Source organism: Carlito syrichta, unplaced genomic scaffold (assembly GCF_000164805.1).
Source record: "Carlito syrichta isolate Samal-C Ts95f unplaced genomic scaffold, Tarsius_syrichta-2.0.1 Scaffold106255, whole genome shotgun sequence".
NCBI lineage: Eukaryota > Metazoa > Chordata > Mammalia > Primates > Tarsiidae > Carlito > Carlito syrichta.
Genome location: NW_007050351.1, coordinates 24358 through 38306, shown reverse-complemented (window position 1 = coordinate 38306; position 13949 = coordinate 24358). Strand labels below are relative to the sequence as shown.

The following is a 13949-nucleotide window of genomic DNA, read 5'->3' as shown; positions in this document are numbered from 1 at the left end:
GCCTGTAATTCCGGCTACTTGGAAGGCTGAGGCGGAAGGATCGCCAGAGCCCAGCAGGTCGAGGCCACGGTGGCCAGGAGCAGCCACTGCACTCCAGTCTGGGCGACAGAGTGAGACTCCAACTAAAAAAAAGAACAGGGAAGCAGATAGGCTGGCCAGAAGTGACAGCGTATTCAGGAGATTGTTGGGAAATGTAATGGTTATCCAGATAAGAGAGGTAGGTAACAGTGTGAGAAATGGAGGGCAATGTGACAGTTATTTAGAAGGCAAGTTCAGCAGGACTCAATGACTGACTGGATTCAGGTGATGGAAGAAAGGGGCGGAAACAAGAGCATGCGGGGAGAGGCTGCGCAGGGGAGCTACAAGCAGCAGCTATGCTTCTAGACAGTGCTGATGTTGGCATAGACGGCTCCTCCTGCTCCCACAATCTGCTGTATGAACCCCTACTCCTATACTTACACCACTTGGTGTGACGACCATCTCCAATCTACCAGCCTTTCCTCTAGCTGCAGGCTGAGTACCCCAGGGTTCAGCTTTACCTCCCTAAGGGCCAGGACAGTTCCAGGCCCAAGGTGGTACTTGGTACACACAATTACCCTAACTCATCCCTCAGGGGCCCTGGGAGTCTACAGAAAGAAGGAGGCTTTGATGGAAAGAAGGAAAACAATACAGGCCTAGTCTGGGCACAAAACCAGGTGGCTCTGTGCCCAGTGCAGGTAGACACAGAATGTGGAGAAGACAAACCCCTCAGACCATCCCACTTCCTCAGTCAGAACAGTCCTGTTCTCTCTGAGCTCCTGTTCTTCACGGGTGAAATGGTGAGAATATCTTCTTTACATTATTATTACAAGGATCAAGTGAAATAATTAATGTAAAGTGGTTGACATAGGACCTGGCAGCACATGTAAGTGCTCGATACATGCTAATTACTTCTGTTTATTGTTTGCTCTGATTCCACTTGCTCCAAACCACATGATCATTAATCTGGTTTGCCAGGTACCCTCATGGCAGAAACCCAGGTAATCTCTAGTGAGAGACATATCCATTCCAGATCACAGGAGGGATGTCCCATGGAACGTTCTACTTAATAGCACTAAGGCCTGTTGGTTACCTCAGGGAAAGTCCACCTCTTGTGAACCAGAAGTTCCCCAATGACACTGCAGATGTCTGAGGATGACAACGTTGTCTAGGGTCCTTTTCCACACACCTGCTGTCACTCACCAGCTCAAGGCTTTGTGGTTTCCCAAGAGAATATGCTCATATTCATGGCTTATTGTATTCTGGTGCTCACACACATCTGAATGTATTCCTTGTCCCTCCTCAGGAAGAGGTAGGCCCCTTCCCATTAGACAGAGACCCAGAGAGCTGGCAGAAGCTGCTCAGTTCTACATAGTTCTGAAGGCACTGAGCAAGGACTGCTAGTCACCAATTCTATGCCCCAGGCTTTCCAACTCATCCCTGCCAACCACCTCTAAGTCACCCTCATCCTCCAGGAATCATTTTCGTGAAGCACACACACCACAACACTCAAACAGGACCCCTCTGGACAGGGGCACAGTGATGACTGCTACATCCCAATCCCCTGGCCTTACAGCCACTTCCTCTGTTCCTGGAGGCTGTGGGCAGGGCTAGGACAATGACGCCACTAGGCCCAGGAGCCTCTAGGGCATCCCTATCCTGACTCTTGTCACAGTAAACCTCACCCTAAAAAGGTCTGATTTACAGAATCAATGAGCTCATAAGCAGCCCTGGGCACAGTATGTCCATAAATAAAACTGCATTTTAAATGTACCAGGAAATTACTATGTTAAAAGAATTCTACCACTACTCTTTTTAGAAAGTGAAAAATTCTTTTGTAAATAGAATCATCACTCCCTAATTTGTCTTTTGTTTAGCTCTGAACACATTTAGCTTAAAGGTTCTCTTTTTCTGTACTGCTCCTTTGGTTCCTCAGTTAGTAAGTTTCACATGTGTGCGGGACTTTAAATGCTCCAAGATACTTTAGGTTGGTCCACTTACCCTATACAGTGGAGAGGTCAGATGGGGTTTAAGACCAGGTAGGTGAGCAGCTGGTCCCTGGGGTTGGACCCACCTTGTTTTGCCCCACCCTGCACTCTCTGAGGCTCTGGGTCCAGCTTCAGGCCTCTGCCACATCCATCCATCCTTTCCCCCACTCTTCCACGCACCAGCCCTACCCTTTCCCAAGGATACAGCGTAGCCAGCAGGCGCCCAGTGGTGCGGCAGAAGGGGAACAAGGACCCCAAATCCAGTCACAGCGAAGAAGAGATATAGCAGCCAGGCCACAAACTGGAGCGGGTGAGGGGGCCAGCTCCACCCATTCCGGCGGGACCGCTGGCCCTGTAGCTCTGGGGAGGGTCTGCTGGTCTGAGCAGGCGCCGTCCACACATTCTTCTCAGGGGCTGTCTTGTTGGAGGGCTTGCTGCAGATGTTCATCTCCAGAGGGAGAAAGCATAGAGACAGCATTAGCCTGAGGAGGCCAGGCTGGAGCCCAGAGCCCCATGCCTGCAGCCAGGTTTTAGTAGGGCAGGAAACAGGCTAGGACATGAAACTGACTCCCAGCTACTCAGCAGGGGACCCTGGGGTTCTAGAACGACAGAGACAGGCAGTGGGGAGGGGGCGGGGAGGGTAGTAGTGGGCTGCTGTCTCAAAGCCCCAGAGCAAACCCTGGCCCCAGCCTGGCCAGAATAAGGTAGGAGAGTCCAGGGTTTGTTCAGGACAGTGTGGCTGCCTGTTACTCAAAGTGCTCTGTCTCCACAGCCATCAGAGTTAAGCCCAATGTTCTCATCTGGTAACAATATCAGCCTGGGGCCAGAGTGATGAGAACACATGCTGATTCTGTTAGGATTAGTCACCTCCATCCTGAGGTCCAAATGCAAGTGTCAGAGAGGGCCCCCTTAGCCTTTGCTAAGGGAAATAGGGAATGGGGGTGTTCACAAAAGGGATCTGGTCTCTGCCCCTTGGCAGACCCAGTATTCCTTTAGGACTGGGGGACCCTGAAGCGCTGCTCCACACCTCAGAAGGGCTACCTGAGGTTCTTGGCTGGGGAGGAGCCAGCATGAGAGAGAAAGAGAAAAGAGAAGAGAGAAGAGAGAGATTCCTCTTTGGTTCCTTCCAGCAGCAGAAATGACCACATTTCTCTAAGGAAATCTGGACCTGGTGTACAGATTTACACAGAAAGGTGAACTAAAGCCCTTTGACTCAGAGCCAGACAACCAGATGGCAGCAGCCCCTTCACCTCCACCCCTCCATCCTCTAGCTTATAAGCTGGCCTAGTGGCCAGAGACAGATGCAGGGCAGGAAGGAGTGGGTTTGTTGCCACCTGAGGAGGACCCTCACCCCAGTATCTTCTGAGTCCAAGGTGGAAGTAAAGCCCAAGAAGACAGCACCACACCTGGAGAGACAGACCAACTCTGAATTCGAGTGGGAAGGCCGGGAGCTGGGGATAATACCCTGGTAGCTGAACTCTTTTCAGGAGTCCCTGCCAGTGGGCCAGGAAATTTGACTAAGCAGTGTGGCATACCTCACCTTGGCACATCTGCCTGGAGTGCCTTTCTCACTTTTCAGCGTGACAAAAATAAGACTTGATATTCAGAGCCAACTCCACGTCCCCTCATCCAGAAAGCCTTCCCTGATGCCTCAAGTGGAGAAAGGGGGCCCTTGTGCTCAGTTGTTATCAGGCAAGTCACTTTGCCATTTGGAACACTTTGCCATCTCCATCTCTGCCCCCCATTTATGACAGGTTCCTCCAAAGGTACAAATGTGCTGTGATTCATTCACCTATGTCCCTTCCCCCAAGCACCCAGAACTGTACCTTGTACATAGTAAATGCTCAGTAAATGTTTGCTGACTTGAAAACATCTGAAATAAAAAGAAATGTGGGCATGGTAAATGGTGTGGAATCCTGGTCTCCCCAAAGCCACCTGGCCCGCTCTGCCCTACCTTCAATCCTCCCAGCCCTGCCCCCATTCTGCACTCATATCTCTCCCAGTCCAGCTCCTTCTGCTGACTGGCTATCACCCCAACTGCCAGCATTCACTCTTAGCCACTGTGCCCTTCAGCCCACCTGTGACTCAGAGCCTTCTGCAAGCCAAGGCTGGCATTACTTGCAGTCACCTCTGAGTTGTCTCATCTCAAAGCTAAATACAGTGACCTTAGTTTTCTCTCAGGGATTCAATTGGAATCCTCTGGTCACTTACCTTGTCTTCAATAAGAAGCCACAAAAGGATACAAAAAAAGCCCCAGCTTTGGAGGAAACAGATCTAGGTTCAACTCTTAGCTCTGCACTTACTAACTCAGTGGCCTGAGTTTCCTCATCTGAAAAATGGGGATAAGGATACCTCCCTAGGGGAATGTACAGATATCAGTGACACTCTGTGTAAATCCTTGACACAGAAATACTGGCTGAATGGTAGAAGTTATGGTTTGTCTTCATATCTCTAGACTGAGGCTATTACATCTGATAGTCTGTGAATTTTAGTCTAGAATGATGGAGCTTGTTGAAGTTGCTTTCTTAAGTCAGTGGTTCTAAGGAACATAATGTTATAAGAGCTATGCCACTGGGTCTTCATTCTAATCTTGTCACCTCCAGTCAAAGGTGACAAAGAACAAAAAAGCTGGCATCACTTTCTTTTGACTGTCCCCAGAGGCAGCAAATCTTTGTCCTTGATCTTTGGAAACAGGCTGGGTGTGGTGGCTCATGCCTATAATCCCAGCACTTTGGGAGACTGAGACAGAAGAATCACTTGAGGTCAGGAGTTCAAGACCAGTCTAGGCAACATAGCAAAACTCTGTCTCTACAAAAAATATAAATTAGATCCTAGCACTTTGGGAGGCTTACATAGAAAGACGGCTTTAGCCCATCAAGACCAGCCTGGGCAACATAGTAAGACCTGGTCTCCACAAAAAATTTAAAAAATTAGCCAGGCATGGGAGCACACACCTGTATTCCTAGCTACTAGGGAAGTTGAAGAGGGAGGCTTGCTTGAGCCTAGGAGATTGAGGCTGCAGTGAGCTATAATCCTGCCACCACACTCAAGTCTGGGCGACAGAGTGACACCCCAACTCAAAAAATAATAATAATAAATAAAAATTTGCCAGGTAGAGTGGTGCATGTTTGTAGTCCCAGTTGCTTTGGAGCCTGGAGCAGGAAGATCACCTGAACACAGAAACTGGAGGTAGCGGTGAACTATGATCATGCCACTGCACTCAAGCTTATGCAACATAGCAAAACTCTGCCTTAAAAAAATAATAAAAGAAAGAAAAAAATGAAAGGAAAAGAAGATTTTTGGAAACAAAAGTCATCAGGTCAAGCCCTGTGAATACACGAGCTAAATGGTTCTGCTCTGCAGTAAATCCCTGTGGTTTGCACAGAGGTCCTCCAATGGCACCATCACCAGGGCAACTACTTTGAAAGGAATTCCTGAATTTAGATCTCTAAGCTCTGGCTTTCCCTTTGCCATTCCCAAATCTGAACAGCTCTACACCTTGAGAGAGTTTCCAAAGAGAGAAACAGAGGCACATAGCTGATACTGCCTCACTGCAAGCACCCCCAGTGCTGCTACATCCCAGGCCCTAAGGCAGAAGAGTCACCATATGAGGCCAGGGGCCTGCCACAAACAGTCTTAGGAGTGGCTCTAATTCCAAATCAGGATACCCTTGGCCCAGAGAGGTACCACTTGTCAGACACTATGGATGTGGGGAGGGTGCTGTTTGGCAGAACCCCCTGGCAGCAGCAGCATTCCAGAATAGACACCCAAGCTGGCCAGGAGGCATGCTGGCCTGCCCCATAAGCCTGGGACAGCCAACTCTTAACTGATGACATTTTCTCGTGTGGAGTTGGTGGCCACAAATTCTTTTGGCCCAAAAAATTTTGATTAAAAGGGCTGGGAGGTTGGAAACAATCCAAGATTGGGCCCCAAGGCCCACAGATGAGACCAAGTACTGTCACCAGATCCCAGGCTTCTCTGACTGTTCCTCCCCTCTCAGCACTTCTCTAAGAGACTGGATTGAAAGTTGTATGACTCTGCTCCCCAAAAACATGGCCAACTGGCACACTCAGACCTTGGCCAATCAGTGCTTACTGGGACTCAACCCCTTGTACACACTGAGAATGTAAACATAGATGAGGTCAGGCACCTGCCCTCAGGGGCTACATCTCTGGGGGCCCAGAAAGATTCAAACAGACATCATGACAGCAAGTGAATGGGTACTTTGGCAGCCCATGCAAGGGCCAGTCATTCAGTGTGAAAGAACACAAAATGGACAGGTTGGTGGGGTAGGGGAAGCAGAAACCAGTGAGAGATGAACCCTGAGGAGATTAGATCACAGGTGGTCTTAGCGGGGGCCAGATGAGGAAGCTTGGGCACTGCTGAAAGGAAGCTTAAGGCAGGAGATTAACATAATGGTGGGTTTTTTTTTTTTATTGCTTTCTAGCAACAGTGGGAAGGGGGGCACGGGGTGGGGGGGTGACACCACAGCAAGCTGGCCCATGGAGGCCAGCAGCCCTGCAGCCCTGTGCTTTGGGAGGAGTTGGTCAGGAGGTGGAGGGCAAGCCCACAAGCTTCCCACTACCCACCCAGCACCTCCCTGCCCACCTGGCACACCCAATTGCATCTTTGGTGGCTGAGAGGTAAATGGGTCTCAGCAAAACATTCTTAATGTAACTTCTGCTTCCCCAGACAATCCATAGTTAGGCTGGCGGGAATAAAGGGAAGACAAAAGTGAGGGGGTCCAAGAAGGGTTATGCCACAGATAGGTGCCACCTTGGTAAGCCAAGGATCCACCCCCATCTGAGGCAGGAGGGAGAGGCTGTGCAGGCCCCTCCCTTGTCCCCTACAAGGTGAAGGCAATTGCCAGGACAGCAATATTCTATTCATGTTAACATTCACTTGCTAAAAGCCTTAAATAGTGTTTTCAAAATAAGGTTAGGCTACCTTGACTTATATGGTTAAATTCAAGGAAGGAACTTAACATTTTAAGTTCTCATTATAAACTCCAGAATAGCTGCATGAATGATCCACTTCCCTCCTGTCCACCTCTGCTCCCACCAGAAAAATATTTAGGAATACTCTTTTGAAATTTTTTGCATGGCAATGTCAAAGTAAGCACAGATGAAAAGTACTAGCCCTGGAGGGATGGTGGGCACCCCTGGATTCCTGCAAGGTGTCTGAGGACTTCAGAATCAACTCAATCACTAAAGAGGATTTGTCAGGGGAGACCAAGGAACTGGGAGGGCAGGGTGAAGGGGTCAGAGGAGAAGTGACAGGGCTGAAGCAGGGGCTTGGAGGGTCCTGAGGCACCAGTGGGGAGAGGCAGGTTGGACCAAGGGAAGAGGCCTAGGCCTAGAGATAGAGTAGTCTGCATTGCCACTCACAGATTGAGGACCCTGGGGGCAAATTTCATAGATCCATCTCTTTGGATCTCTTCTGTATACATCCTTCAAACAGCTGGAACGCAATTTAGCAATTGTATCAAACTTTAGAACACATATACTCTTTGGCCCAGACATTCCATTTCTAGGTAATTATCTTATACATATACTCACAAAATACACAAAGATTCATTGAAGCATTGTTTGTAATAATAAAGGACAAAAAGCTATAAACAAATGGTGACACACAATGGAATGCTATGCAATGGCAAAAACAAAGGATCAAAAAATATATACAGGGGATGAAATAATCTTTGATACACAGCTAGGTAAAAAAGCAAGATGTAGAACAGTTGTAGAGTGAGCTACCAAGTAAATAAAAACAAAAAGGAGACAGCCGGGCACGGTGGCTCAAGCCTGTAATCCCAGCACTTTGGGAGGTGGAGGTGAGAGGACTGACTGAGCTCAGGGGTTCGAGACCAGCCTGAGCAACATGGCAAGACTTCATCTCTACAATAAATCAAAAACTTAGCTGGGTGTGGTAGTGCATGCCTATATTTCCAGCTACTTGGTTTGAGACCAGTCTGGGCAACTTGGTCAGACTTCATCTCTACAATAAATCAAAAAATTAGCCAGGCATGGTGGCACATGCCTGTGGTTCCAGCTACTTGGAAGGCAGAGGTGGAACGATCACCTGAACCCAGCAGGTTGAGGCTGCCACTGCCCTCCAGCCTGAGCAACAGAGTGAGACTCTGACTCAAAACAAAAACAAATGGGATAAACAGACATTTATTTTCCTACATGTACAGATTCTCTTTTAAAGGAAATGCAAGACAGCAAACACAGGGGCAGCCTCCAGGAAGGTCTAGTGATCCAAGGGCTATAAGACAGATTTGCATTACTGTGTAGTCCTTGGTACTGTTCAATTTTTTTTTTTTTTAAATCATGAGCATATACTACTTTTGAAAAAGAAAAAAAAATACATCAAATAATAAATAATTGAAGGTTGTCACCTTCTGCCCTCCTGGCCCCACTGGGCTGCCATGTGGACCAAATGCATCGTGTGACCCAGGGCCCTGTTACCACGCCAGAAAAACAAGGAATTTCTGCCTAACAGCCGTGCAAAAAGAGTACCTAGTTTTAGTGAAAGGCTTTCTCGCTCTTAAAAGCAATTCTGAGTCACAGCTACAGAACTGTGAGGAAGAGCCACAGAATTTCCTATGAGTCTTGTCAAAGCTGGAATCAGACACCCATACAGCACAACTGAAGAGTTGCTGGGCAGGACCTTGTTTGTCCTCTGCCATTTGTCCTCTGCCCAGGCCAGTCGAGGTCCCAGAACCCAAAGGGAAGGTACACTCCACAGGAAAGTTTTGCTCCTAAGCATCTTTTCCTTTTGTTAGGGCATTTATGGTTTCTGTGTGAGACATTTTCTATCTATGGGTATTTCTAAATGAGTTTTCCATTTTTCCCCAGAACCTGCTTTTGAAATAATTTTCACTAAGACTTCACAGAAGCCCAATTTAACCACCAAAAGGGAGCTGGAAAGAAAACGCTTCACAGTGCACATTGCTTTACAGTGCAAAAAAGTTATTTATAAAAGATTTTTTGAATGAGCACTTTGTTTATTAAAATTTCCCACAGGTGCCAGAGAAGTCTTTGCCCTTACAATTCTGAGAAGTGGCTATAGTTCAACTAAGGGATACACATCACACAACTCCCAGGAAATAAACTGGAACTTCAAGCTTTTCTCCAAGAATTCTCCAGTCGTTGGTCTCAGATGTGGCTGGGCCCTGACTTTTTCTCTTATAAACAACATGCAGAAGTCTGATGCTATGACAAGAGAAGCTTGAAACCTCAATCAGTCCTGAGGTGATGTGGTCTGCAGACATTTTCTGTGCCATTCTCCTCCTGAAACAACCACTGCAAACTGTTTGGGATCCAAGTTAAGCCAAAGAAAGGGGACAAGAAGAGGGAGCAACAAAGAGCAGAAACAAGGCAATGAAGGGAAGTAAGGGTTGCTGATTTTAACCAGGAAATCAGCTCATATGATTGCCAGGAGTCAGCCATGGGGAACACCCACCAAGAAACAGTTGTTAAGAACAAAGTGGTGACGGAACAAAACAAGAAAAACAAAACAGAAAAAGAAAAAATATAGCTAATTAGGCACTACTATTGCTTGTATTGCATCTCATGGTGATTATCTGTTTACAAACTCATCTCCCACAGTGAACCACCAGTTCCACCAAAGCAGGGACCACCCCTCACACATGTCTGAATCCAGACCTCTTTCAGTAAAGGAAATTAAGCCACTTACCATCTCTGCTGCCATCACCCTAATCCAAGCCTCCAGCATTGCTCTCCTACAGTATTGCAACGATAATAGCCAAAGCTAGCATTTAGAGGGCACTTATTCTGGGCCAGACGCTGCTTTAAGTGCTTCAGTGGAATTCACTTCCATAAGGCTCTACCTCGGTCCTATCATTTCAAACTGTTCTCATAGACCTCTTTTGTCACTGATCTCAGATGTGGCTGGCCCCTCACTTTCTCATAAACAAAATGTAGAACAACATCTCCCTTTCATGGATGAGGACACTGAGGCTCAGAGAGACTAAGTAGTTCTATGAAGCACAGCTAGATTGGCAAAACTAGGCCCTTGGCTGACTTCCCTATGTGTCTTGTCACAGCCACACTGCCCACAGCAAAGTGAACTTTTCAGAACTTGAGACTCATCACAACTCTTCAACGGTTTTCTTGATTCAATAGGATAAAGTTGAAACACTCATCCTGCGTGCCTCCACAGCTCCTTTCATCCTTTCTTTCTGTTCCATAATATTACTCTGCTCTGCTGCCTCCAGACATTTGCATTTGTTTTTCCCTCTTCCAGAAACACTCTTTCTCTGCTTACATTGCTGGCTCCTTTCCAATCTTCAGGTCTTAGCTTAAAAGTTACCTTTTTCTTTTTCTTTTTCTTTTTTTTTTTTTTTTGAGTTGGTGTCTCACTTTGTTGCCCAGGCTGGAGTGCAGTGGCACGGCCACTGCAGCCTCGACCTACTGGGCTCAGGTAATCCTTCCGCCTCAGCCTTCCAAGTGGCTGGAACCACAGGCATGTGCCACCGCGCCCAGTTAATATTTTGATTTATTGTAGAGACGAGGTCTCGCCATATTGCTCAGGCTGGTCTCGAACCCCTGAACTCAGGCAATCCTCTCACCTCCGCCTCCCAAAGTGCTGGGATTACAGGCTTGAGCCACCGCACCGGGCTAAAAGTCATCTTTTAAGGCAGACCCTCCGTGACCAAACCCTTCGTTCCACAACCACTCCACGTAACCCGACCTGAAATTACTTTAGTCATGTGTCTAGCACCTGCTCCCCACCCCACTTCCTGAATACTCTATGGGTTCTAGGGACCAGCCGCATCTGTTCCGAGGCTTCTGTGCCCTCTCCTGGCTCAGAGCCCGGCACACAGTAGGTGCTCAATACAGTTCTGTGAACTTGGTAAGTGCCAGAAGGAAGCCCCGCGCTCTGCCGGGTCCCTGATGCTTAGGCCGTGGGGCTCCAGGCCGAGGCTCCAGGCCGAGGCAGCAGCCGCGACCCGGTGGCTTAGGCCAGACTCGAGGTGAGAAACCGGAGACTCCTCACCTGCGCGTCGCGGCGGCTGTGTCAGATCGGTCCAATCAAGGTCAGCCAGCGGTTCAGCGCCCTCGCGGGCCGTCCACCCTTCCCGGGACAGCCGCGCTTCAGACCCTCGCGACATAGAAAGTCCCCGGGACCGGGTGGCAACGCGCCCCGGAGCGGGGACCCATCCCGAACGGAAACTGGGCCGGCTAGCCTTTCCGCTCCGGCTCGGGCTGGCTGGGCTGTGCCGCCAGGCCAAGCCGCGACGGGCTGGGCCTCGTCCGGCGCGGGGTCCGTTCCCCTAGCAACGGCGCGGCTACGGCGCCCCACAGCGGCCAAACCGCGCTGCGTTACTTCGCGCCGGTACCCCGGCTAGGGCGGGGCTTCCCAGGGACCCCCGTGGCGCCTCAGCCCGCATATTCCTGGTATTTTCTAACCTTTCTCCTAGAAAATCCATTTTCTACCACTCCTGATCCACAGTTTGTCTTCCCGAAATCCTAACGTGTCCCAAAGGCGCCTCCCTTCCAGTTTTTGTCCTGAAACCACCACTCAGGAGGACTCCCAGTCAACCTGCGCACTTCAATGAGATAATGTGCTGGACACTGGGCATTCCAAGGGGAGCATCCACGAGATCCCGACCAGGTAGCTTACAGGTAAAAGGAGGAAATAGATCTGGACAAATAAATAACATAAAAATGTATGTACCCAATAATATGACGTGTGAGGTATAAGAGCTTAAAATATGTAACACAAAATACCTCATTTCTTTATTGCCTTTAAATCAAACATAAATCCTACTGGGAGCCCCCACCTTCCAGGCTGATGGGAAAGTCAATCCTGGTCTCTCTGCAGGACTTTTCTTAGCCAGGTCATTCCAAAAGATTCATGATATCTCCCACAGGAAAAAAAAAAAAAAAAAACAACCAGAAAAAAAGAACCTCTGGTCATGGGGCTTTTCTTTTCTGGTACTAATTCCACAGCCATTGGCCCAGTCCTAAAAGATTTTCAGGTTTGGGCTCTGTGAGGTCATGCCTGTGGAGCACCCCCCACCCCCACGCCCCGGCTGCCAGGAACAGAAACCTGCTTCCTCTGTTCCAGGGCTGGCAGCCTCTCTTCCCTTTCTCTGTCTAGGAGACACCTCCCTGCTGGCCTGGCTTCCCTGAAAGCTCTCTCTGCTTCTCCTTGGGGACACTCAGAATGGATTCTCCCAGGAGCTCCGTCTTTCTCAAAAGACAATAAGAGTCTTTGTCTTCTGCCAGCTGTCTTATCCATATATCCAAGGCCCTAAAATGGTGAAAAGCTAGCTGCAACCTGGTGGTTCAGACAAGGCTCTGAGGTGAGAAACCCAGCAGGGACTCCTCACCTATGTATTGCAGCAGCTGTGCCAGATCGGAATGGGTAGATAGGGACAGAAAACATCCTTATCTCCAAAATGTCACATGCATACAATAAAAACAACTTAACTACTCCTGCTTTGTCACATGCCTGTTGTGTGGGTCCTTGTGTAAGTGACTTAGCCTCTCTATGACCTAAACTCTAGTTTTCAAGACTGATAAACTCAAACTCAATGCATAATAAATATCAATGCTATTCTGGTTTCAGAGTTACAAGATGATTCCTTAACTTTATCTGGAATTGGAGAACATAGGGCCAAACAGAGACAGTGATCCAGAGGATGAGACCATGCATGCCCATAATAAGGGGAGGGACCTGAAAGTCACAGCCTTCTAGACCTTGAATCCACTTGCCTCCAGGGAACTTCTCCTGAATGCATCCTGGGTGTCTTAGATGTTATAGTAGGTGATAATCTGAATAACAGTCGCCCAGAAATGTTCTCACCCTAAGCCCTGGAACCTGAGAATATGTTACCTGACATATCAAGAGGGATTTTGCAAATGAGATGAAGATATTGAGATGCGGAAGATTATCCTGGATTATCTGGGTAGATCTAATGTAGTCACAAAGGCCTTTATAAGAGGGAGAGAGGAGGAGCAGAGTGGAAGAAGGACATGTAACAATGGAGTAGAAGTCATATTTGAAGTCACTGTATTGCTAGCTTTAAGATGAAGGAAGAAGCCATGAACCAAGGAAGACAGGTAGCTTCTATACACTGGCAAGAAAACAGACTCTCCCAAGAGCCTCCAGAAGAAATCAACATTCTATCACCTTGACTTCAGCCCAGAGAGACCCATTTCCAACTTCTGACCTCCAAAACCATAAAGATAATAAATCTTGGCTGGGCATGGTGTCTCATGCCTATAATCCCAGCACTTTGTGAGACCAAGGTAAGGGGATTGTCTGAGCCCACAGGTTCGAGACCAGCCTGGGCAACTTAGCGAGATCTCATCTCTACAATAAATAAAAAAATTAGCTGGACGCAGTGGCACATACCTGTAATTCCAGCTACTTGGAAGGCTGAGGCAGAAGGATAACCTGAGTCCAGCAGGTCGAGGCTGCGGTGGCCGGGAGCGGCCACTGCACTCCCGTCTGGGCGACGGAGTGAGACTCCAACACACACACACACACACACACACACAATCTGTGGTAATTTGTTACGGCAGCAATAGGAAACGAATACAGTGAATCAAGTGCACTTACATCTAACCAACTGTTTTCAATTGAAGCAAAAATCCAAGTGACAATTCAGGTTCCCTTGACATCTTTGTGAGTGACTCCAGGCGAGGCTCTCTGAAAGGTGGACTCCCTCACCCCCAATCTGCTTTTTAAAGGCATAGGCAATTCAATTATGTGCTTTCTGAGTCTGTCCCCAGTCCATAAGCTGAAATTGCCCAAGTTATCACCAACTGAGAAAGGCCACACGTTGCCCATTCCCAGGCAGGCAGGTGGCAGATAAATCTTTGTAATGTGAAAACACCACCTCATCAGTATTGCTTAAGTTTCTTCTAAGGCCAGCGCAGTGGCTCACGCCTATAATCCCAGCACTTT

At 48.2% G+C, this 13949-nt stretch overlaps 1 protein-coding gene across 1 annotated transcript in view; it reads right to left on the bottom strand.

The window, feature by feature from the left end:
* The window catches only part of ZDHHC1 (zinc finger DHHC-type containing 1), a 21945-nt gene extending 10703 nt beyond the window's left edge, over positions 1–11242 (bottom strand). The window contains exons 1-3 of the mRNA XM_008066648.2: positions 11028–11242; positions 3833–3879; positions 2212–2454 (exon numbers count right to left, since the gene is read on the bottom strand). Coding sequence (XP_008064839.2) covers positions 2212–2454; positions 3833–3841 — 252 coding nt within the window. The 5' untranslated portion in view covers positions 3842–3879; positions 11028–11242. The remainder of the gene's footprint in view (positions 1–2211; positions 2455–3832; positions 3880–11027) is intronic.
* Between the last annotated feature and the right edge of the window lie 2707 nt (positions 11243–13949).